This window comes from Ambystoma mexicanum, chromosome 2q (assembly GCF_040938575.1).
Source record: "Ambystoma mexicanum isolate Mex_15411 chromosome 2q, UKY_AmexF1_1, whole genome shotgun sequence".
NCBI lineage: Eukaryota > Metazoa > Chordata > Amphibia > Caudata > Ambystomatidae > Ambystoma > Ambystoma mexicanum.
In genome coordinates this window covers 608,854,809-608,881,382 of record NC_090924.1, presented here as the reverse complement: position 1 = coordinate 608,881,382, position 26,574 = coordinate 608,854,809, and the positions used below count along the sequence as shown (strand labels likewise).

The following is a 26,574-nucleotide window of genomic DNA, read 5'->3' as shown; positions in this document are numbered from 1 at the left end:
TGGGTTCCCCGGAGTCTACTCCTTTGGAAGGAGTTGGCGGTTTGGAAAATACTCGAGCATCAAACTTGGAACGATCGGTCTTCCTGTTCTGCAGCCTGTGATCTATTTGAACGACCAAGTCTATATAATCCGAACAGTCTTGTGGGGGATTCACTACTTGGGCTAAAACGTCTTTGAGCTCTCCACGTAGACCTCTATAAAACAGCATAATCCTTTTGTCCTCAGGCCATTGAGTTTCCACTATTAGCCTATTGAAAGATGCAATATAAGCCAAAAGGTCTTGATTACCCTGTCGCAATGAAAGAAGCTCATTGTCCAAGGCCTGCCCCTGTGAATGTCTTGCGAACAGGTTTTCCATACTAAGCTGAAAGGCTTGAAAATCATGGAGAACCGGATCATCTTGATTAACTAGAGGGATCGACCAGTCTGCCGCATTGCCACTAAGGTACGAAAGTACAAAAGCTACTTTTGCTTGATCAGTTGGAAAGGCTGCTGGCCGGCATAAGAAGTGCAACCGGCACTGATTGATAAATACTGCAAACCTCTTTGGGTCACCAGAAAATCGTTCGGGCGGAGCCAGAGGTACATTCCCAGGTAGGTTGATCTGCACTGGATTCATAGAGGATGTTGAAGGAAGATTTGCCCCTGATGCGGGTAACGGGCTCTGTCCGGCTTGTGACTGTAGCACTTGTCTAGCAAGATTGTCTGTTCTCTCCTTGGAAATAATTAGTTCCCTTCTTAGAGCATTCGTTTCCTGACGAGCTGCATGCACTTCTGCCCTTAGTTCCCCAAGTAACCGGGCTAGGGGGTCAGTATCCGAGGTTTCCATAGCGCCTGGGCGAGAGTTTTGCGGTAGGCTTTGCGTTCTGTAACGCTCACCTGATTCTCGCAGAGGCGCCGGTCTTGACTGGGCGACTACCGTATCTTCAAAGGTGATGTGTAGCACCCGGTTGGCTCTTTGGGCTGGACCTCTGTGCACTGTATGCCTGACGTGTAGAGTAAGATGTCTTAGGTAAGTGAATGCCGAGCTCTCCATCTGCCTCGGGGCAGGGTGCTGTAACCAGTTTCTTCACTGGATAGGTAGCGCAGGCCTCTTGACTTCAGAGGACTGCTGTCCGTCGTTTACTGCACGAACGGTAAGTTTCGAGTCATTCAAATGTCTTTAAAGTCTTTAGTAATGATGTCTCTTGTTTTGCAGGGTTCCGGCGATGGCGGATGACGGGCTGAAGTGAGTTGAAGATGGAGCCCGTGTGATGAATAGAAGCGCCTGGAAGCACGTAAGTAAGCGCTTGTTGCCTGCTTCACTATGCGCTCTAACTGTCTTTTTATTTTGCAGGTACGAGTTCGGAGCGGCTGCAGGGTGCCGGAATACCCACTGGATTAGATGTGGAAAGGAGTCATGGCACGTGAGTATTAAAGTTCCCCAATGTCTTTAAACGCACCTTGTTTTGTCTTTCAGATGCGGGATGCAGCGCCGAAGAGTAGGTAAGCCTTTGCCTTTCAGATGCCGGAATGCTAACCTGTTCTTTCTTGTCTTTATAGGTGTTGCTGAAGACTGGATTCAGGATGGTAAGCCTTTGCCTTTCAGATGCCGGAATGCTAACCTGTTCTTTCTTGTCTTTATAGGTGTTGCTGAAGACTGGATTCAGGATGGTAAGCCTTTTTCCTTAGGCCCAGGACCGGATGCAGAAGACACGATGAGCGTTCTGCTGCAGAGGTTGCAGAATAACGCAAAGCAAGATTCATCCACCGGGTGTGGTTTAAATAGCCTCCTGTAGTGCTTAGGTGTCTCCTTCCACAGCCACGCCTAAGTAAGAAAAGAGTTCCTGGTAAGAAAAGAGTTCCTGCCTTCCAGAAGAGTTCCAGTGTTCTGAATCTAGGGAGTGGCTCCAGCCCCACCCAACAGGAAAAGTAGTTCCAAACAGAAGAGGATCAGAGGCTCAACTGGCAGGCAAGTAAGCAGCATGGTCTGCTGAAGGTAAGTCCACCCAAGCATTATGAGCCCGGCGCTTCCAGCGCTGGGACTGGGCATATTTATGAGCCTGGTGCCACTGGCGCCAGGACTGGGTCCAAAAGGTCCCAATTGGGACTGGTTGGCACTCGGAACCTGGGTTATGGATCTGCTTCCAAGGGAGTTGGGAAAACCCTGACCTTTTGGAAGCAGAGATCATGACAGTTTGGACATGGCTTCCCCGGTGAGTTGAGTCTCCTGCAACAGGGATATGGATACTTTTTTCCTGTTCAGGAAGGATTTGACCCGGTTCCTGCGTAAGTAGGAACCCATTCCCCTTATATTCCATGTCAACACCCTAATTTGAGCTGCCATGGCCGCTTGGTGTAGTGTCCCTCAGCCCCTTCTGATCCCCTCGCAGTGCCCCCCGCATAATCCCAGCCCTGGTTCCTCCCCAACTCAATACACCCAGCCCTGCTCCACATCTCATTGCTGCATATGACCAGTTCCCCACTACCGCCTCTTTGTATCAGGACCTTGTAACAAACAAAACAACAAACAATACCAAATAACTACGCCCAACTGCTGCTTTGCTCCTACAGCGATCAGGCGCCCCCGCACCGTCCAGACCCATCCGAGCCACTGAGTGCGAGCATCGTTGTGCTAGCAACAGCCCTGCACTGATCGTTCTGTCAGTTAGACCTATAAGCCCAGGTCAAGTGGCCAAGCAGCCCTCCAGTCCGATTTTGATCATGTTGCAATGCTACAATGGAAACAAGGCCGTGTTTGGTTGACTCGCCACAGTCCTTGGTGGGCAGCTTTCTTCGCGATGCCTACCCCCCCCCCCCGTTCGGGCCTTCCATTCCCTATGGGGCTCCCAGCAGGCGAACATTATTGCGTTGGGCCCACCCTTCAGCGTGTTCGGATCTTGCCTCAAGCGTTGCAACCCTCTTTCCTAACTCATACACTCCTGCTTTCAAGTCTGCCGTGGTCGCCATTGTTTCATGGAGTCCGGCCTCCGCGTTGGTTACCCTCTCTGCCAGGTTACGTGCATCCTGCCGCATCAGCTGCATGTCCATCTTGACCTCTTCGATTTAAGTGTCTATGAACGACCTTAGCGCAGCTATAGCCTCCAGTACCTGTCCGTCCCTGTTATCTTCTTCCGTGCCTTTTGTTCGCTGCATGCAGCTGTGCCATCCTGCATTGGGACTCTTGGCCTGGTCGCGGCAAAGGAATCTATGATCGTTGTTTTTGATTTTCCTTTAGTTGGGGACATGGCCACTTGATTAGAGTGCAAATTGGTTGCAGCCCCGCACTTTGTTTCTTTAGCCTTGACTTGGTGTCGTCCCTTAGAGTGCTGAGGGTGTGTGTCGGCCTGAGCTGTTCAGGGGGCAGTATCTGAGGTGGTTGTGGTGGCTAGGGTACCATGCTCCCACGCAGCGTCCGCTCGTCAGGTGGTAGTTCTGCTTCCAGGATTGTTTTGGGTGTCCCCTCGAGCGCAGGCTGGTCTGTCTGCCCCGCATGTGATGTTCTGCTTCTGGTGCGATTTAAGCCCATCCTCCAGGCTATGCAGTCCCCACCACTCTGTCCTTACTCCTCCTCGTCCACTTTAGATCATGGGGTAACTATGGTAGCTGCTGTACACCCCTGCATCCCAGCAGCCTGTTGGTGATTCTGGGTTGAATTCTGCTTCTGGGCTTGTCTTTGGGTCAGTGCTGCTGTCCCACCAACATTGTCCTTAGGTTTCTCAATGCCTCTTATCCATAATAGCGTGGTCCAGCGTCCTCGCGGCAGAGATTCACTCGTTGCTGCTAACTCTGTAGTGATTGTCCACCGTGCTGCCTTCCCGGGTACTTGCAGACTGCCAAGAGCGTGACATGCAGGGCAGGGGCAGGCGCAGTGACCTACTCGATGCCGCTTTATTGGTGTGCACAGGCGTTAGCTGGTCATATGCCAGGAATTATGGAACGGACAGGGTCACAATCAGCAATCTGCTGTGTTCACGCAGTCAGGGGTCTGCCTTGCATGAGCATTTCCCATTGCTGGCCTGCGCAGTGGTCCAGGTACTGTGTATGGTAATGGCCCTCCAAGCCACAGAAATGAGGTGCGTTCACACACCTGTGTCAGGGTTGTTCACCGCCCTGCTGCGTGTCTCCCCCCTGACAGCATAGTATGGGCCGTGCTCTAGTGGCCCCTTAGTCCGGTCTCGTTGGCTGGGAATGATGCAGGCCGCTTACCACGTGGAGCAGATACTGTGAGCGTGATCCACCCCCAGTTCTGATCGGGTACAGTGGTACACCTTTGCCTGCTGGCAGTGCTATGCCGTGGCATGGCTTACCTTGCCCCTGACTGCCATCGCCAGCCTTCAGGGGGGGTTTCCAGTCCACCTTCCTTGCCGTCGATGTTGCTCCTCATGGGTAGCACAGCACACTCGGCCCACCGACGCCGTACGCGAAGTGCACCCTGGCAGGTGAAGTTGGTCCTCTATGGAGTGGCGCAGCTCTCCCCGTCCTCTTTTGACAGCCGGATTGATGCCTCGACGCTTCATGACTTGTTCCGCCTTTTCTTCTTAGTGTCCCTCCGTCTCCCAGTCCGCTCTCAGGCACCAGGTCGCATGGTGCCCCTCGGTGTTATCTCGGTGCCTACACCCTCTGATGGCATGCGCTGGCTGCTCTGCCCCGCGGTCTGCTGCAAATCGAGAGCACATCGCTCCGCCGCCTCGCTGTACAGTCTCACTGTTCCTCCAATTCGGACAGCTTGCTTTGCTGGTCGCCTTGACGGCAGTCGTGTTCGCCCTTAGTAGGGGAAAACCGATTAATCGTCGCAGTCTTTGTTCATGGAGAGCCTTGCAGTAGTTCTTGCCTCTCATCACCGCCGCAGGGCCACGGCAGCGGCTGCCATCTTGCTCGCCTCAGGGGTTCACTTTCCGATGCTCAGATCTGCAGTAACGCGACTCTGATTTTCATCAGGCTTTCTTTGGGGTTCGAGGAAAACGGTTCGCTTTCCGTGGAAGTGACTATTATTTAATTTCATTTCGTATATCCGTAGCATTAGGATCGGCTTTAAGGATCTCGGCGGGAGCTCTGGCCAGCAACCTCCTCATGCCATGAGCTCAGGCCAAGCCCCTCCTCCACCTCAGTATAATACTGCGTCGCCGTTTGGGCATTCCCCTGAGGATAACCCTCCTCCCTCGCTTGTCCACTCCCAGGATTGTAATCTGAGAGTGCCAGTCCTCCCCATGCCACTGAATAAGTGTTTCCGAGCTCTACTTGGGAGAATAACCTCAGGTTTCTCACAGAGGCCCTTAACCTACATCAACACATACATCAGAAATTGCTGAAACTGTGTTAACAACAATACCCTAAAAAGAAGAAAGCAAGAAAAAGATCAAAGAAGAAAACGATTAGCTGGAAGACGAAGGATATAAAGAAAAGACACAAAGTGAACAAAAACAAAAGGCTATCCCAAAAGAACTACGGACACTATCTAAAGAGAAGAACCCATGAGAGCTGTGGGTCTGGAGAAAGAATGGCTCACTCCCAAAGCATGAAGGAAAAATCTTGCTGAGGCCCGTCAGCCCTCTGCACTGGGGCGAGTTTCTGTACCCTTAATCCAACAGCCCGAGAGTGCTAGAAGGTGGAGTTACAGGGTTTGACTGCCCCATGCGAAGATTACCTCAGCCGCACTCAGATCCCTAAATCCAAGGATACAATGGATATTTCAGAAGCCCTTTATGTGAGGGTCAGACAGTATTACCAATCGACTAAACGCTAGTAAGAGAAGAGCGATTACTATAAAGCTATTCCATAGTGTATAGAAGCCAAAGGCCAAGACACTCTAGTCATAAGTCAAGATGATGCTGGAATATGGGGAAAGTCCCAACCGACTGCATAGCAGCAATGAAAGCGTCAAGCAAACTGTACCCATGGAAAAGAGAACATTCTAGTCTGATCCTAACTCATCAATTTCCAACGAAAACCATTGTTTACTGTTAGGGAAAAGTGAGGGTCAGCGTTTCCGAGTTTTTGTAGGTGAATGCTGTAGGTGGGGACTCTATTGTTTACACTTTAGAAATACATTGCCTTTTCATTGGTTTATCCACATAAAGTGGCTTTCAAAGTCAATTCCAAGTCTGCGTTTCTTAACTGTGCATATATTTTCTACTTTTGAATATAACTGTCTGTAGCTTTGCTGGTGGATGCATGCAGGGCCTGCAATGTCAGTTCGGAATGTGGTCGTGGAATGCCTGTGAGTGAGCTGAGCGAATATTCTGGATCTGGATGCTGGCTGGGTGTGGCAGACCATTAGTTGTCTTCCTATGGGCGCACCTTATCTTCTCTGTACTCAGCGCACTTGTGGACAATGAAGCATACTGTACGGTGTCACGGTGTCTCTTAGATCCTGGGTGCTCTGTGACCTGCTGGACCCTGGTTACTTCACTGGACTCGTGGGTATATGGTGCTCCAGCTGGGTTGTATTGTTACTGGGACTTTATGTCAAAAGGAGCGTTTGGGCTATTGTGCATTTGTTGTCCTGTTTCATCTTATTTGGTCTATCCTGGGGAATGGTCCAGGGGGTTCCTTTTAGGCATGTGGGATTGGAGTGTTGCCATCCTGGACGTGTGGGAATTAAAGAACAAGACCCATCCACACCAATGAAGTTAGGAGAATGGTGCTGGCTGGGAGGAGTGGGCTCTTAGTAACTGGCCCTGCAGAATTATGGGGCTGGTCAGGGTTCTGACACCCCCATGTTTGCGGGACACAGCAACCTATTTGTCCATGGTCATACGGTTCTTTGCAGGTTCCAATGGCTAATAACAAAAGATATTTTTACAGTGCTTTAATCTGTCCCATGGCGCTATATACAAATGTGATATTATCATTATTGAAAGCACAATGATAGGCTGACAACCTATAACAGTGTCAGAGTTTGTTCAACATCCTGCTTTATGACTAAAGATGAAGCCACATATATTCGGAGTAGAGACATGCATGCCATTACATGTGAACATATTAGACCTCAATGAAGCCCTTGACAAGTGTGTATAGGCAGCACTACTTTCCTTGCCAGAGTCATCTTAAACACTGAAGGCTCAATTTACCAACATTTGCACTGGGGCAAATTAGAGATCCCTGCGAGCATCTATCATTTTCTACTGCTACCTGACACCTGACTTACAAAGGCTGAAACTGGAACACACCGGGAGATGCCTTGAGAATCTCTGATATGCACCTGAGCAAATCTTTGCCAATTCCATTTCCAAACGCCCATCTCAGTGATGCGCAAAGAATTGCCAGATTTTCTCCAGTTTTAGCAGTTGTGAATAAGCTATAGGTTAGCAGGTGAAAATCAGAGAACCTGGCCCTGATTCTCAAACATTTGAACCAAAGTACAGCAGAGATGCCTGAGTCACAAAGGCTACAACTGGAGCAAATATGGAGCAGCCTGGGAACATCTTTAAAATGCTCACATACAAATGCTCAAGGGCAAATTAGAGATGCTCAAAGGCAGCTTGGATTTTGTCCAGTGAACATCTTGTGAATCAGGCCTACTGTAGTCATGGGCAGCTCTGATTTACACCAGTGAAGATCATTGTGAATCAAGTTCTGAGTGATGAGAGACTATCAGCCTATGTCCAGGCCCATAGACGAGGAGCCGCAAATGAGAGTTTTCCTTGGTAGCTGCAGCTTCTCCTTCAGGTAGTGAGGTTTTCTGAGATTTATGGCTTTAAAGATAAGCACAGAGGCTTGACTTGTATTCAAGACTGGAGCGGGAGCCAGTAGTGATCCATGTGCGTGGGCTGATATGGTCGGAATTGCACTGAATGAGATTAGGTGAGCTGAGGCATGAAAGACAGCCACAAGCAGTGCAAGGGTGAAATTAGGGAAGGCATTGAGGAAGCCATTGCCTCCATCAATGGGGGACATGATTATGGATAGAAACATGGAGAGAACGTTGTTGTGGGGCAAGGCTGAGTTCCTCCAAAGGGAGAGAAAGCTGGTACCAATCATCTAGACTTTTTTTTTTAACCTGATCCTTTTCCAAAAGTCTAGATCTGCTTGGATGGCAAGACATGTGGCTGTCGAGGAGTGGCTGGGAGGGAAGCTATTGAGTTTCATCTTGGAGGGTCATTCTTCTATTTTGTTTTAATAACTCGTTTTGTGCTTTGCCAGAGGATAGGATGTATCCTCTGGTTCTAAACTAAGAAACCAAATCATTCGCCAACACACTATTACTGAAATTTAATTTAGCCCAAAGTGTGTGATTCTTCAGTGCCTACATCAAAATAAAAATGAGACAAAAATGTAAAAAAATAACAAAAACACTGATTATGATTTGGAAACATTGCAGAAAATTGGTTATAATGCAAATGCTCTTAATTATCTACACATGGTTATTGCATCAGCAATGTTTACCTCCGAATTCAATTGCCTTTACTTCACTAGTAGGATAAAATCCTCAGTAGATCCTCATAAGTTTGAGAAAACCCCCACATGTTTTATACATTATATTGGCAAGTAATAAGAGTTCATGTTAAGAATGTTTTTGATTGCTTATATCTAGAAGAATTTTTTGTAAAAGGTAACCGTCAAAATGTATGTGCTGATAATAAATCATCTCTGGGTTCATGTGCCAGCTCTAACCTGATATGATTATGTATTCATTGGAGGTGAATTGGAGGTTTTCGGGTCTCTGGTCAACATGACTTTGAGACAGAGCTCTGCATATTGTTGTTGAGTGATATATTCTTCTAACAGCAAACACTTCCAAGGGCTTGGTATTTGTGTTGACTTATCCTTTGGAGCAAGATGGAACCCTGGGGTATGACACTGTTAATGGAAGAGCAATAGGGATCTGGACAAATCAAAAGAATCTGAGTATAGTTTTGGAGATACCCATGCGTGAGGAGATGGTCGAGAGCCCGGCCCCGTCCGCAACTGGACTGAAGGCCACTGAGGGGTCTAGGAGGACTAGAAAGAAAGGATCACTGTTATCAGCAATTCTAAGGGAATTGTCGAACACCTGGAGTACTGCAGTGTGGTTCGACACTGGATAGACAGGACTGGAGAAGACCGTTGCGGTCAATGTGATCCCTTAGGTGGATAACTAAGGCATTTTCCAGGGTTATGTCAAGGAACGTAGAAAAAGGAAAATTTCCCAATGGTTGTAGGAACTCCCGTCCCCTGCACTCTGTCTGTGGCCTAAAGAAGCCAAATATTTCTGCGTCAAAAATTATAACAATCGTAAATTAGGTTAGAAGTGCATTATTCAAAAAAGATAAATAGTCATACAAAGTAAGTAAGAAATATTCATTAGACATCAAAGTCATTATTAAGAAATTTGTTTTTTAATCAGAAACAGAGACAGATAAACCCAACGCATTTCGAGAAATGGTTCTCTTCATCAGGTGTGTAATAATGTACAGGATCTGAAAATAATCGCATACGTTTCTAGTGTGAATAATATCTTTTCACAGAAAACTCGAAGTTCACAAAAGAACTCAATGAAGACTTGATAAATCAACTCCTATCTTAAAAAAAGTTCAATTCAAATATTGAATCCGTGACTTGTCACTTGATTACTTGCTTGAAGTTATAGATGATCTGTAAGGATATAAGTGACCCATATTGTAATCATCCGCAATAGTGATCTATAACACAGGAAATGGTGTGTTGTATTCAATAGATCGGAAAAAGATTTTACAAAAAATCAGGTCCTTCATTTGCCTCAAAAGAAAGCAGAGGTTTTCCTCCAAACTCAAAAAGTTCTCCCTGGCTTTTATGCCTAAATAAATGAGTAAATCTTTAATCTCTTAAAAAACAGAACGTGACATGGATATCCTATAGTCTAAAAATGTAACCAGCGACTCGACAGTCATCTGGTCTGTCTTTCAAGTCAGGCGGAAATCTCCCTGCCCACCTGAGTCCTGTGTTTAACCAGTGGATACCTGGGGGAACAGTGTCCAATAACAGGTACATGGGATCACAATATCTGTATGGCAGCAATTATGGTAGACCAGTATGTCTTTGCCTATAGATGTTGCTTCTATGGTGGCAATGGTGTAGCAGAGAGAATCTATTGTGTTCAGAGCTTAACTTCACTTTTTGGAAGAGGAGGTAATAAAATACCTTTGCTTAAAAAGTACGAAGTCAGACACATTTTGGGGAAGTACAACCACTTTCAGGTATACATTTCTTTTAAGGATAAATTACTTCTTCAATTAAAGATTGTTCATGAAAGAAGACTTCTCTTGCCTTCAGATTATCTTTTTTTTCCAAATTTCTTTTTATTTCAGTTTGAAATGTAAAACAATACATATGCAAAATGTGAGAAGTCTCATCACATTAAAAGTGAGAAGGCTCATCACATTATGCAAAAAGACATTGCAGCATCAGGAGGAAAAGCTTAAGACCTCTCTGAGAGTCCTCTCGATCATGGGGGGAGAACATACAATTACTATTTGACTTATTAATAAAGCCCTCACTAAATTTCCGCACCAAAGAGGGCAGTTAACCTCATGAATAACAAACCCGCCTAAGAAATCGACCAACCACAATAGGTCCTTCTAACTCCAAGATGAGTTGTGATGCCTTAAGCCACCTATAACTCAATTTGTACACCTTTAATCTGTAAGTACGTCAGACGTTTCTTTGAAATACATGCTACTTGTTTACTCTATCCAACAAAACAACAGTAATCGGAACATGTCTCTAAAAGAACCTCTAACTAATCCCTTGTGTGGCCAAACACCCTAATTTCCCCACTTGCTCCCCCACACAGCGACACAATTCCCCAACGGTTCACAGGGCACGTCAACACTGTTAGTGGACTTTTGCTGAGACATTTAGCGTATCACGGAGTCAGTTCACAACCCTCTTACATAGGACTGGTGAGTTCAGCTTAACACAACCTCCACAATACCAAGAAGTTGCGTTCAACTGGACCAAAACCTAATAATAGGCAATAGAACATTATCAGTGCTAGATCAAGCATGTCCCATTTATTATCAGAGAACCACATAATTCAGCCCTTGTCTGTATCAACCTTCTCCGGGATAGATTCTAAGAGTACTTATGCCCTTTTAGCATCCCAAAATATATATTCCCTTTCCTTCAAACCTCAATTTAGCAGACCAGAGTAACCTTCCCCTCACCCCTCGTGCGAGAAATGCTTTCTTAAGCAATTTCAGTTTCTTCCTTATTTGTAAGCAAAGTTCAGTTTCTTCCTTCTTTGTTCCGTCGCTGAAGTCAGATCCGGGAAGAGGAGTCCGATCTGGGGAGAGGTGGAGCCTTTGCTGGTGATATTCCAGATTCCTATTCTCTGTTACCGCTTTTAACACCCTCTCTCTATCATGGGAGAACTTAACATTGGGTGTTAGCCTTACTGGAGACCCTTGTGTCGTGACAGTGGAGCACGCCTTGATAAGATCGTACTTGTCTACACACGTGGGTCTTCATCAAGCTCAAGGTAAGCATCTCTGGGATCGAGGTGGTCACAAAGGCAATTGGGTCATCCCCTTCTGCGCCCGTGGGGAGGCCAAGAACCCTGATTTGTTTTGATCGAATCACATTCTTAAAGCACTGAAGTCTATTTTCCAAGGCACTTTGCCCCTTGAGAGAGGCATCCACCTCTTTTCCCATCTGTTTCACCACCAGCGATAACTGGACACATTGCTGTTCCAACTCTGTAGTTTTCTGCTCCAAAACGGAGGTTCTCGACTCCTGTTGTACCACCTTCTGCAACATTTTTTTAAATGTGTTCTTCAGACCTGACACTGATTTTGCAATGCGCCCAAGTACAGCCATCACAGGTTCCCTCGACAGGGAGGATAGCCTGGACCTCTCCAGATTGGTTTTTTTTGCCCATTGAGCCACGAGGCAGAAAGAAATCAAAGCCTCTAGGTTGTTTCTACCCTTCCCAGTTGCCATAGCTGTTGTAGTATGTCACAGTATCAGACAGGACTTTACGAATACACTTGTCACTTGGTATTGTCCTATGAACACAACTCCTGTCTGACATGGACTCCTGCTCCAAAGGTCCATGAATATAGCTTAAGCTCTCAAGCGAGTAGCTGTGGGTGCCTTATCACTTTCCTGGCAACTGTACCTTGCAGGGCTTGGCCACCTAATGTTTAAATGTCTCTGCTCACATCAAAGATGTCTGCTTCTCTTTGAGTTTCCCACTGAAGAGTTTCATTACACTCTGCCATCCTCTTTAAAAAGGACATGCTCCACACACAGGACTGTAGTCACCTGGGCCTCATTATGAGTTGGATGGTGTGGGTTAAATGCTGCTGTATTAGTTGGAGGATTCACCTCCAGCTGTTAGCTGGAGGTAAATCTGCCAACTTTCTGCCCGATTTCGGTGGAATTACCGTCAGCAAAATTATCGCTGTGGTAATTCTGCCAAAATGCCGATGGACTCCAAATGAATGGGGACTAACACCGCTACCACAACTTGTAACCAAGTGGCGGTAACGGTATTTCCATTTGGTGGTATCTCTGCAGATTTACTGCAGAGATATCACCAAAATTATAATGAGGCCCAATGTCCCAGCTAGAGAAAGGTCCAGCGTTGCATGCACAGTGCAGTGTACCCTCTGTCTGGGTCGATGAGCTGCCACATTGCCAGCACCATGGAGCCCAGATGTGTCCTTGCTCTCTGCTCATCAGTGAAAACAAACCAGCGGTGCTCGGCCGAGACCTCGCTTGCAACTGTAGTCGGCCTCTCGGTGCTCCCCAGTCCACTGACCTACGCTTCTCCAGGGATCAATGGTCCTCCAGCGGCCTCTAGGCACTGCAGGACTCACATGTTACTTTCTCTACAGTTACCTGTTCGGGCGTCTCCTCTCAGTGGGTGGCCCTGATTTAGTCGTTCCCTGCAGGGTACTCTCCTCAGTGATCACAGCGGCATCGAAAATCCCCTCAAGTAATGGACAAATTCAATCTTGTATGGCGTCATAGCCGGAGCTTCCCCAAGCTGCAGCCATCTTGTTTGGGCTCCACAGCCCCCCCTTGCCTTCAGATTTTCAAGTTTGAAAAAATCAAAGAAGGCAAATTATCGATTTGATTTTTAAAAGTCCCAATCTGGACACAGAGAATGGAGGTACGGACTGTGGTAAATCTTCCAGGGGAAAAATAACAGCAGCTAGTTTACAAATACTCAGAGGATCCACTGCTGAAAGTCATATTTTAAATCCAGTTGCAGTCTACGGAACTCGTGGACTCTCTGGTCCTTATAAGTTGGGCAATTTGGGCATTTTGCTTGATTTCAAAACATCATAAAAGTATTTGTTGAAGTACGGATTGTGAGAGGTTTCGATGTGAACCAATGGTTTGTATTGTGGAGCCGCAGGTTAAGCTTTCCGTGTATTTCCTTCTGATTTCGATAGGAAAACATATGGTGTTGATTTTCTTTTGGTAAAGAATTTGTTTATGTTGCAAGAATGTTTGGTGGAGCATGCAATGATGGTTGATGCGATAGGACTTGCTTAGGGTAGAGTTTTACCTTCATTTTCGGCGTTGGCTATTTATTGGCACAGTCTTTTGCTTGGGCTAGAATGATTGAGAGTTTGTCTGTTGGGGGCCGGATTTAAGCTTTTCTAGGTTTTTGGTGGTTTTGTTTAGGTACAAAATATTTTCACCTTTCCTAATGTGGTGTTTTTGGAAATTGAGTTCCTGGATGTAGCAGGGTGTGGGCTGTTTTGGTTTGACACTTTTTGTTTTGAAGGGACCCAGATCTGCAACATGTTGAAATTGTTGAGTATTGTGTCGGTTATGATTCAATGATCGTCTGGCAAGGCCAAAAGGGTTTCTTCTAGTGTCGTTATGATCATATTTCTGAATGACATGGTGGTCATGTTGCCTGGCTGTGTTCTCCTGTTTGGGGTTTTATTTGGGTGAGCTGTTTGTGTGGTGGTCAGTAAACTACAGAGGGGTGGGCAGCAGTCGCAGTGGCAGCTGGTATATTTGTAAAGTTGTGTTGCCCACCAAACTAACTAAAGTGAGCACAGCTTTCAGAAAAATCGGGTAAAAGATTATTGCGTTTACAATCAGTTCCTGTTCACAAACAGAAAAAATGAGCATTTTACAGCACATTTTAATTCTGGCTATGCACAGATAAGATTGTGATGCCCTGTCACAACAAGATATGCCAGCATTGACTCTATTACACAAAACTGCAGGCTGCTTATACCTAAAGCTTATCATGATGGATGTCAACAGTATATGCCAGCGCTGGCCCTTCAATGCTGGTTCTGCCCATAGCAGATTCCGAGGTCTATCAATAATACACAGAAGCCTTGCCACTGTAACACCTCATTCTGCGTGTGCCCAACAAAATCATGTGGCGTGACATAAGATTATATGGCCTTCCCACAAACTGCACATATGTGATGGCACCAAGACCGATCCCCATCTCCCATCTACATTAGTATAGTTAGATCCAAGCCCATGAGTGACAGCAGGCTGACCTCTGCTCTCCGTCACTTATAGACATGGTTGTCAGAGTTATGTGAAGCACAGCGCCATCTGCCACATTGGGCAAGCCACTCATGCTGAGTTGGATGGAGGATGGAGTAGAGTAGCTGTAATGATGGGGGCTAGGTTGCTGTTCTTAGATTGCATCATTGAAGTGATGTAAAAAGGAAGGAATGTTTTTTTCAGTGATTTTGTAGAAAGGGGTGTCTGGGAGTTTTAAGTCTGCAAAGGCTTTCCCTGTGTTTTTATTGAGGTTGAGGGTAGGAGGTTAAAGGAGTCATCAATTAAGCTCTTCTCATGGCAAAGAGGGCTGGAGATAAGATGGAAGTTAATGGGCTATGTGGGTGGAGTGTGAGGCAAACAAAGTGCCGTTCGAAGCAAGAACAGAAGGATGTGGGGAGTCTGCCGACTGTTACGTAGATGTGTCAATGATGTAATGATTCACTTCTTTAGTGAATCTGTGATGTGCTAACTCCAAAAACAATTATATATTCTTCTGATGCAAAAAACCCTTTTTTAAGAAAAAGTAGGGACCTGCTTGGCTGCATCTGGCTTCTTTACTGGTCACCTTGCTAAAGGCCTCTGCGAGGACTGGATCATTCCTCTGGGCAAAGGCCAGATCAGGTAAAGGGGCCACCTCTTCTATCTTTTCTTGGCGACTCCACTTCTCCGAACCCTCTTGAGCCTCTCTCTGTTTTTTTTTTACCTCAACCTCTTGGGGTACAGGAAACATGTTTTTTTTCGAGGATCCCTTGTGCTACCTTCTCTCCCTCTTCTACAGGATAGGGATTGTTTCTGTGGTTGTGTAGAAGAACTTTAATATCCCCTCGGAAATCAAAATCAATGACCCCTATTATAAAATCCAACCCATATCTTCACGCCAAGCCAGATTCCGAAGCTAGTCTCATATGGGTAAGGCCAGTGTGAATTAGGCATCCATCCCCAGGTGGAATTAAAATGTCTTCCTTACTTTGTAGTTCGAACCGTATGGACTCTGGTGTGGCTAGCGTAGGTGCTTTGGTCATGGAGCTTACTTTTGTAAATAGCAGGTGTCCCCAGCTTTTATCAGTTGGTCCAGATCCCACTCTGACACCATATGTGGCAGGTTAGAAGAATGACGCAGACACTGGGCCTTATTGCAACTCTGGAGGTAGCCGCGCTGGTAAAACCGGCACGGCTGCTGCCGGAGTTGCATTTTTACTGGCGCCCGCGAATGGGCAATTACTGGGTCATTACAACCCAGTCGGTGCCGGTTATTGCGCATTCGCGGGTGCCGGAATGGGTACATCCCCATTCCCATTTGAGTCCCATAGGGCTCAATGGGAATGGGGATGCCTGTAGCACCGGCACCATTCAGAATGCTGTCGGTGCTACAGGCATGCTGTGCTTGCGGGTGCCACTCTGCCCGCCAGGTCAGACCTGGCTAGCAGAGCGGCACCTGCAAGCACATCTCGTAGTCTGCCGGACGTGTAATGAGGCCCACTGTGGTGACATTTCCACTGGTTATTAAATGATAAGAAGGACTTCTTTCCCTATTGCTATTCAGGCGTTCCCTGCATTTATAAAAAACTAAGGTCCTCATCAGTCATCAGAAAGTCTCAAAAGAATCAGCCCACTGTCAAAAAACGAGTTCTAAATTACCATACCAATATTCTAATCAACTTAAATAAGATCAAGAGGATGCCTCCCTCCTCCTGTTTATGTTGTGTCACTGGCTCTCTTTCTCTTCAGGACTTATTGTTAGTAGGCCATTTTTAAATAGTCTCATGCTACTTTCTGTGTTGGTTATTGCCATTCTTTCACAATGTCTTTGGGTCTTCCCATCTCCTTAGGGAAACATTTCCAATATCCTGCTGTTGGTCTCTTGCTTCTTCTCAGGTTCAGGTTGCTATACCCTTTTGAATTCAGTAACAGATAGCTTCTCAGCTGGGATATACTGTCTTGACTTTTAGGGTTCCCCTTTTCATCGGGACATTGATTATGGGTATCTTTTCCCATAAGCGGTTCGCTTAACTTCTCTTTGTATTCAAATAAGTCTCTCTCTGATATTCTCCACTCTTTACTTCTTGGCTTATGACATGTTTCCCCCTATTTCTGTCCCCTGTCATAGTGCTCTCTCTCTCACGTCTGTTTATGAACTTATTTCTCACATTAATATAGTTCCACTTTATCTACTTCAAATTCAATTTCTCATCAATTTGACAGGAATGAGTTTCTCTTGCTTTTTAACGATTCCTGATGGCGCTCCTGTATCTCCCGTTCTCCTCGTTACCTCTGACTCTCTAGGGGAACGTTGCTGGGGCCTGCGGTTGCTGGGGTTCACGTTGTTCACTCTGGTTCTCTGTCTTGTCAACTCCGACATTGTCCCGCTCTCGGTCTTCTCTCTCCCTAGCACCAGTTATGGTTTTGGGTAAGCAGACGTCTTGCTGCCTCCTTGTTGTGGTGGTTTCAGCATCGTTGGATGGGCACGCAGTCCACCACAAAGTCTTCGTGTTCATGCCACCACCAGGATTCGGATTCCCATCTCCCTCTCTCCTCACTGTGTGTTAACTCTGGGCCTCCAGCATCTTGCTCTCATATTCGGGCCACTTCTGAATTTCGCAGGCTCAGCGGCTCTCCTCGGGTCCACAGGTGTCACAGCGTCATGGGGCTTCCTCGGCTGACACGCTCCACTCTCTCTCTGGACTTTGCTACATCTTGGCATATGCTGCTTCTCCTTCTTCTCAGCCATCAGTATACGTGTCTCAGTTATATGGAAGTCTCTCCTTAAGGATATAGATCTTCTTTCTTGCTTGCAAATGTCTATTTCAGTTTTGGCTCTTGCCAAATCTCTAACCTCAATAGTGTTCTGCATATCTGATAGTCCCATATATGCCATCAAAGGAAACGGTTTAGGGAGTTCTTCACAGGAACAGGAGTCCTTGTCCCCAAAGAGGGAGTCTCTCCTGGTGAGGTCCCACTTGCCTCGAACTCTAGGGAAGGTGTTACAGAGTGTGCTCACACCTCCCTATTCTCAGGGGGGTGGCTCTCCTTCGAGAGAAGGGACATGTTCTCTCAATTCATCACAGGAAGTAGAAAATACATATTGTGGCCATACTGTACCCAAAACCAACCCCGGACTGTCCCAAACAGGGAGTTACAAACCAGTGTCCTGCTTGCTGTTTCTGTTCCTTGACATTAGACTTTCTTGCTCTATGGAGGACATTATATGAGAAGAGAGCAGCGATTCATGATAAAGTCACCTGACCTACAGGCAGCAAAATGCACAGGCGTCAAGAGGTATTGGGGAGGAAGCAGGCAGATACCTTGAAGATATTGTTCTGTGTATTGATGGGAGGTAAATATGACACATGTAAAAGCAATGATGGTTGGGACTGAGAGCCTGTCATCAGTGTTTGGAAAAATCCATTATTGTCTGCCAGCTCTAAGCTCATATCAATACATTTCATCATATTACACAAAATTAACTCATACTCTAAAAGCACAGATTGTTAGATGAATAACTACAGCATTGAGCGCCAAAACACTAAACAACATAAGACTGTTTTGAATAAACTAAATGCACTATAATCACAGAATTGGTGACTTGGAAATCCAAAATCAAATCTATAGCAATTGAATTGGTCTGCAAAATCAAATTAAAACGAATGACTGTAACAAGAGCACTGTTATCCACTCTTTTGGACCATTTCTGTTTTTCTGTTTTATTTAATTCTGGATATCGCATTGGGCCTCATTATAAGTTTGCCGGTCCGGTAGTAACGGTGTCAGTAAGCTACCGGCGCCGTTACTACCGGACCGGCAAACTGGCAGGCAGAACAGCATCCACGAGCACAAAATGTCGGATGCACTGGCACCATTCATGAATGGTGCCGATGCATCCGACCTCCCCATTCCCATTGAGCCCTATAGTGCTCAATGGGAATGGGGAGTAATGAAAACCAGCACCCGGCAATGGGGATGGACCAGGTCCGCCACAGTAGGAATAACCCATTCGTCCCCATTGCTCGGTGCCAGTAAATTCACGAGTTTGGTGGCAGCTGCGCCGGTTTTACCGGCATGGCTACCGCCAAACTCGTAATGAGGCCCATTGTGTGCATTTTTGTAGTGTTCTTATTGTTTACATGGTTGGAATTGTTGGTCTTTACACAATAGCATCTTTTGAAACCGTAGGTGGGGGTGCAAACAGCAGATGAGTATTAAAAGACAGTGACGTCCAAAATGCAAAGGTTGACACGTGTACAACTTAGCAAAATCGAGGTAATGTTATTGTGTACTCTAAGATTGCCTCTCAACTTCAAAAATAATAAATACAATATGTGTGTGATTAAGAGTGAATTTATTTAATTTGTAACTGTATGTTCTAAGTTGCAATCTAAATTAGACAACTAATTGGAATGCGAAATTAAAAATTAATCTTACCGCAGGGAACATCCTGTATATTGAGCAAAATAATAAGCAAGATTCTATAAAATGTTGGTTTGAAGACATGTAAAACATGAAGTATGGTATAATCTTAATAATGTTTTCTGTTAGAGTGTTGTGTAAATGGCATTAGTCAAAGACTATTTTTCTATCTGTCATTTGCTTACATTACTCTCTCTAGATTAACTTGTAATGTATTCTATGATATATATCATATCGTGCACATTTCCTTCGGTTGCACTTATATCTGATAAAGCGTATAATGAAAAAAATACATGCAAGAAGATCACTATCACATCAATACAACTAGCTGATTATCCATGTGCAAGATCATAAAGATGATGGATCAATCTTTTTTTTAATTATTTTTTAATTTGTTAACGGTTTATATAAAACCTCTACAAATTCGATACATATTTAAAAGAAGAAGAAAGAAAGCAGAAAGCAAAGAAAAAGATAAAGCAAAATTAAAAGAGTGTTTTTACATATATACAAAACGTCTTAGTTGGTTGCTTCAATCTTTAAAACAGGAAAAAATAACATTGCCCACTATAGGATTTACAGCCTCGTTCTGTTGTTTACATCTCATTAAGCTAGTAGCAGAGTGCATGTTGATCTGATAGGTTTAATTATCCTTTAATGTTTAATGACCGACTCAGATAGTAGATCTTCTATAAAAACTGCCTACTATGGGGCAATGAGATTACAGCATTCCAGAACTTTCACCACAAAGGATACCAATGCCACTTTCCTATCCCTGGGTTATTCTGACCCAGAAATAGTCTGCAATAATCCCTTCTTCTTTAATCACAAATCTTCTGAAGAGAACCAATCGCATTTTCCAAGTTCTCTCACACTCCATCATTAGGAGGTGTTTTAGTGATTGGTGCAAGGGGGTGTCGCAGACTTTACAGATCTTAATGGCTTTGCTCCCTTGGTTCCATTTAGCTAACATCTATCCAGTTTGTATTATGTTTAATCTTATCCTCAGAAAGTTGTTTCTCAATTGGATCAATCAAAATGTGGGGTTGCAGCATGAAAAACCAGTAAGGAGAGAATCCATCAATTAAACATCTAAATAATCATTATAGGCTATGATAGCTGGACCTTATTTTTGTCCAGATGGCCAGGCATGAAAATATATATTCCCACTCCATGCCAAGGCATGGGTTTATCATGAAACTATTGATACAGGTGAGAAGTCAGCACAAGAGAGTGAACAAAGGATCTAAGTTCCCATTCCATTGCCTATCCCTAAGAACATATCCTTTTCAATGGACCAAATATTATAGAGTGTCCGACATATTCGCTCTGGTCCTGTCACTCCACGGAAATGGCTCTCATGAATGTCTCCAACTTCATTGCCTCTTTTAAGCACTCCAACCTATCCTCCACCCTAAATCTCCTTGACTTGTCTACTGCCTTTGACACTGTGGATCACTCTGATCTCCTTAAAATTCTCTTTATTCTTGGGATTCATGATTAAGCCCTTGCCTGGATTGAATTCTACCAGGCATCTCGCCAGTTCCCTGTCTCCTGCAACAACAACACCTGTCAACTCACTCCTCGAACCGTTGGTGTTTCACAAGGCTCTGTCTTATGTCCTCTCCTCTTTACACTGTACACCTCTCCTCTTGGAGCACTAATCTCCTCCTTTGGGTTCTCGGACCAACTCTTTACGAACAACACCCAAATCTTCTCTTTTCCTGAACTCTCCTCTGATCGCTCTATCAAAAATTCAAAATGTTTCTTTGCCATTAAATATTGAATGCTTTGCACTCTCTGATGCTAAACTCTACCAAAAAAGAGGACCTTGGCTTCCCTGCCAAATGCTCTCTCTCATCTCTTCCCCTGCCTATCCAGTTGCCACCTGACACTTTCTCCTACTCTTCTTCAGTAAGAAAGCGTGGCATCATTTATGACCCTTATCACACCTTCCCTACTTTCATCTCCAAAGCTGAAACAGCAGCTCGCCTCCACCTCCTAAATATTAGGAAATCGGGCACCTCCTTGCTTTCAACACCGCCAAGCATCTCTTAACCACTCTTGTCTTATGTAAACTGGACTATTGAGCCAGCATCCTCTTTGGACTCTCCAAATATGCTGTCTGTACTTTCAACAAAATCATTAACTTTGCTGCCAGTACTCATTCCCATTACTTCACACCTACTTCCTCGCACCGTCACTAGGCTTGATGGCTGATGATGTAAATCAGGGCCAGATTTAAATTTCTTCTCCTGGTTCACAAATCTATCCATGGCACCATGGTATCTATCCTCCTCTATCCATCCCTACCAGCGTCCTCGGAATCTCAGCTCTGCCTCCTTGATTACCCTTGTGGCACCTCGCCCTCCCTGTGCTTCGCCTCACTTCGGCTCTTGCTCTCTTCTTGCTCCACATGCATAGAATTCTCTTCCCACACACATCTGAGAAACAGTCCACATGTATTTGTTCAAAACCAAACTAAAAGCCTACTTCCTTGCTATCCGAGTTACCCTCTTAACCTAACTCTCTTCTGCCTTCTAGCTAACATCTTTCCCTTGCCTCTAACCTGCCTCTGTTTCTCACTTCCTCTGCCTCCATCACTCTAGCACTTCACTCATCATGGTCATGTCCCGGCACAGCTGGCTGTACCTCCTACCTGTACTGAAAAATGTCCAATGTTGGTTGTCCTTAATCTATGTATGTCCACTTATGTATTGTCCACGGTGACTGTTCCATGTACTCCCCTCCACAACCTGGTCAGAATATCCCTCAAACTCACACCATTGTACAAAGCTCACTGCTTCTTGTCAAATCTAATTTCCTATCCAGTGTATGTTCTTTTGTGATCAAAAGAGCATGGTTCCTCCCTGTATATAAATACATAAATAATCAAGCATCACAAAGTTACGAAAAATAATATTCTTCAGGCACAGCAACTAGCAAGAATGGACAGGGAACCAAAAAGTCCCCTGTGCTACTTAGCAAGGAAAGAGTGTGCCAATCAACCACCAACCTGTTCTGGAGCAAGGATCTGTACGCCAATCAACTCCCGGTAACTAAAAGTAAATGCGCCCACCTTGACAATACTGAAGCCCGGAATACAAGCTAAAATGACTTCATATTGAGAAAAGAAATATGCTCAAGAGAGTTTGACGATGATACTGACACAAAAGGAAATCATGCCAGAAGAGGCAAATATGAGCATTTAGAACATGCCTGCCTCTTTGCTTGAAATGCACGTTATATATTTTTTAATTTATTTTAACATATGTAACGCCCAGACCCACAGGTATCACACCGTTTGTACAGGGTAATAACAGAGTAAATAACAGAGTACAAACTTTACAGATCATTGTGTTAGTAGGAAGTAGTAGGGGCAAAGTAGGAGACAGTTCTTGCTTAGAGTGTTAGTCAAACTTATTGAACAGCCAAGTTTTCAACAGTCACCTGAATGCTGGGTAGGAAGGCTCATAGTGTGGAGGTAAGGAGTTCCACAGAGCAGGCCTGTGGCGCTGAAACTAACCCCTCCTGCTCTGGCTAGTTTAAAACATGGAACAGCTAGGGGTGAGCTGGTCAGAGGAGCAGAGTGAGTGACACTGCTGTTTCTTTGTGATACAATGGTTCAAGTACATGGGGGCTTCATTGTAGATGCATCTGTGTACCACATTCAAGTTTTTGAAGTCAACCTATGCTTTTATTAGTAGCCAATGGACTTCTCGTTGAGTTGCAGAAATGTGGTCCAATTTGCTGAGGCCCAGAGCTGCCTGGAGGGCTTTGATTTGAAGCAGCTGTAGCTTAGCTAGATTGGACGCAGATGTGCCCTTGAATGGGGCATTACAATGGTCTAGTTTGCTCAGGATAATGGCTCTGGAGAGCGTGAGGCAGATGTTGGGGCTCAGGAATTGTCTGCTGAATGACATAAGTTTGGCGATCTGGGGGGTTGGGGATGTCAGGGCATTGGCATGCCTCGTCATTGTTAATTCCGCATTGAGGTAAACTCACAGGGTTTTGGCATGTTTGAGGACAGGGATGGTAGAGCCATCAAAGGTGAAGGAGGCATAGCAGGGGTTAAGAGCTTTGTGGTGAGCGGGAGAGCATACAATGAATAACTCTGTCTACTCATCATTGAATAAAATGTTATGGGTAGCCCTCCAAGACCGAATGATGCAGAAGACTTTGTTAACGGTGTTAAATTAATTAGTGTAGTTGCCAGGGAGGGGAATGAGAATTTGCCTGTCATCTGCAAAGTTTGTGTAGGTGATGCCTAGGGTGTCAAGCATGTCAAATAGGGGTTTAGTGTAGGTGTTGTAGAGGGTCGGGACAGGCAAGAGACTTGTGGGACACCAAGAGGGACAGGGATAGGGTCGCTGAGTGGTTGTCAATGAATAATCTGAAGGTACGGTCACTTAGGAAGGATTTGATCCATCGGACTGCCTCGGATGAGAAGTTGAAGATATCGGAAAGGCTTTGGCAGAGTAGGTGCACTCATATGGTGTATGAGTATGGGATGAATTAAACATGGGATGTCCCACCTGATAATTTTGTATAAATATGTTTTGATCCACAGTGGTGCACAAGAGATTAACAAAATGTTACAACAATACATTCATTGTAATTGGTTATTTATATATTTGTATTTATTTATTCATCAATGCACATGAGTTACAAAAAACAACACCTAGATCAGGCAAGGGAATATGATTGTGGTATTATTATACTCCCTTGCAAAGGGTAGAGGGGCATGAAAACACACTGCAGGTAATAGTACATAATTCATGTATCATTTATTTATCATGGATTTATTATGAGCCCATTGTGGGGTTACAACATACAGTTACCAACCATCATATAGAAAAATATTTTAATTCAACTATGTTGACTCTGCCTTTCTCCTTTTTGTTGCAGTTTGACCTGGTGTGTGACAGAAAGGATCAGAATGACATCTCCCAGTCCATTTACATGTTGGGGCTCCTTCTTGGCGCGCTCATCTTTGGTCCATTAGGCGACAGGTATGGAACAGTGGAAGACAATGCTTGAGCCTTGTTAATATGAATTATAACTGCACTATAATTCACATTGCAGCAATATTTTGGCTATTGTATTCTGCAGCCAGTTTATCATGCAGAACCGTGCTTTACTTATATGGATAAAATGTCATTAGACAATATTCTATATGCCTGATTCATGGAAAAGTGTGCATTTATCCTGCAAAGGCTGTGCGCCAAGAACGATACTGTGCAAGTCTGCGCGGAATAAAAAATGCACACCCCGCATATTAATGGAATTTCATACCCAAAGTAACTGTATATGCAAGTCGTGGCCGGAACACCACTGACACGCACCAATGCAAAGCAAAAACAGCGCAGAACAGCTTCCTTTGCGTGCTCCTCGGGCGCGACTACACACACCCTTCAAACAGTGCATGCGGTCCCCCACAAGCAGGCCTGCATCTCAGGGACCAAGCGCCGGGTCCCTGAGATGCAGGTAACTGGTACCGGCACCCTGACAACATGCGTATGATTTATCGTAACTTGGGTAAAACTCCAAAAAGCTGCGTGCTAACCCCCGTAAACGGTTCCTGCACCACAATACACTGCATATGTGCACCCCTAAGTCTGATCGGATCCCTGGCTGTGTACACACACCCCTAAACTCGACATGCAAACTCACCTCTGCGCTGCGATTCCCATCCGCAAGTGTCTTTATGCCTGCCTTTGTTGGAGAGATCCAGGGATTTGCATGGGACTTTCGCAGGCGAGAAGTTGCGCGGTGACATCCATGAATAGACTTTGTTGTGCACATTTGTGGGCGCGCTATTGATTGTCTGCGGTCCGTCCTTCGTAACGCCCACTTTGTCCCTTGTTCTTCCTCATTTTCCGAGTTTCGCCCCCTACTCCACCCTCTGTACAGGCCTCGCTCACGCTTTGCGTGGTGTTTAGTGCTAGGCACTCGATTGCTCGCAGAGATACGTGCTGAGCCTGCGCAAAGTCCCTGCAAACTGTGCATGAATCGACAAACTGGGTTTCACACTCAGAATGATGCGCAAATCCTTGATTTTCCATGCAAATTATTCCATGAATCAAGCCCTATGACTTTAAAAATGATGGGAGATTGATGTACCAGTAAAAGTCTCCGGATAAATATATATTTTTGTGTACGCGTCTACATTAATTTAGATTGTACTTGCTATTGAAAGTGAATGACTCAACTGATGTGCACTGTCACATTCTGCAACAGCCATATTCCGAAACTGCCAAACGAAATTGTACAGCTTTGCCCTCTCACCATATCAGTGGGATTGTCTATTGACTTTTATTTGCTACAGAGTTCACTTTATGATGCTAGGAGCAATTAGGTGCTGCTGCGTGTATTTGATTTGATACGATGCATTTTGGAAAAACTCTGGACAGCCAAGGTGAAAATCATACCCACTATAGCCTTGTTATTTTTTGTTTGATAATCAAATGACTCATATGTGTGTGAAATGCACGAATGTCTATTTTGTGGCTATGCAACCAGGAGTCTATAATGCACAAATCATATACGAGTGCAAGCCATTGGGGACCAAATGTATCTTGCATTCTTCTTCTGCATTTGCTGCAGGCAAGCAAGGACGTCAAGTCACCAAAATGCCTGGGGTATCGGAAGTGACCTCACAAACCTGATGACATCACAGGAAGTACCATTGCATGACCTTTGACACTGATGAAATCACAGAAAGTGATATATGACCTTGGGCCCTGATAATATCACAAATATTATACAAATCTACAATAGGATTACGATTAATAAAATAACAAAGAGCACTAAAGCAGACAATAAACGATTTTAGTTTTCATCCATGTAACTATGTTACGGCCTCGCTATGTAATGGGTGCAGTCATGATGTGCCAGGAGCACACCCAGCAGAAACATCATAGGCCAGTAGAACTGCCTTCTTATGCTAAGAAATCCACATGTAGACATTACTGCCATCTCACGCCAGTTATATCATCATCCCCTGGCATAATATTATCGTGTTAAATGCAGCTTCACTTGCCCAGGCAGTGTTGTGATATGCCCAAGTAGTGCAATGCTATGCCAGGCTAAGCCTCATACCGGCCTACACAGCCATAATTATATGCAAGGGACAGACTCACAAGTCCAAGGGTTATTATTTTATGTCCAGTGCAGCCTTTATCGCCCATGTGCTCCTATTTTGCACCAGGTAAAACCTGATATGCCAGGTATAGTCAAATGTAAGCTCAGGCCTCACATGCCCATGTGTGTTCCTAATATGGCAAGTATAGGCTCATTTGGCCAGGCACAACCCTATGCCACTTGGCCAGTCATACATCCCAGCAGTGGCAAACTTCAAAGGGATCTATAGGCAAGAATGTCAAAAAGGGCCCAGAATGCACAGGATGTAGTATAGAAGCAGATCAGGTGAGGGGTGGGGGGCAGTGTTTATGGTGTTACAGTGGTTCATTTTAGGGGTAAATGATTCAGCTTGCCGATTGGCAAACTGAACCGTATCTGTTTTTAGGTGATTTCATTTTGAGCAGTTAAGGAAAATAAGGCCAAATGAGGAAAGGATATCACACAATTTGGTCGAGTGGGGAAGCGAGGATAGGAGACCAGGAGTCCTTTTTCACAATATCCAATGTAACCTTTGCCATCCTTACTTTAGATTCTGTGTTGTTTTCTTTCATGAGTAGAAACAGTTGTTTGTGCTTAAGAAAGTGAACTTGCAAA

At 45.0% G+C, this 26,574-nt stretch overlaps 1 protein-coding gene across 1 annotated transcript in view; it reads left to right on the top strand.

Moving 5' to 3' along the window:
* LOC138569620 (solute carrier family 22 member 13-like) overlaps nucleotides 1-26,574 on the top strand; it is a 371,351-nt gene that overhangs the window by 93,025 nt on the left and 251,752 nt on the right. Inside the window, exon 2 of the mRNA XM_069647751.1 lies at nucleotides 23,746-23,849. Coding sequence (XP_069503852.1) covers nucleotides 23,746-23,849 — 104 coding nt within the window. The remainder of the gene's footprint in view (nucleotides 1-23,745; nucleotides 23,850-26,574) is intronic.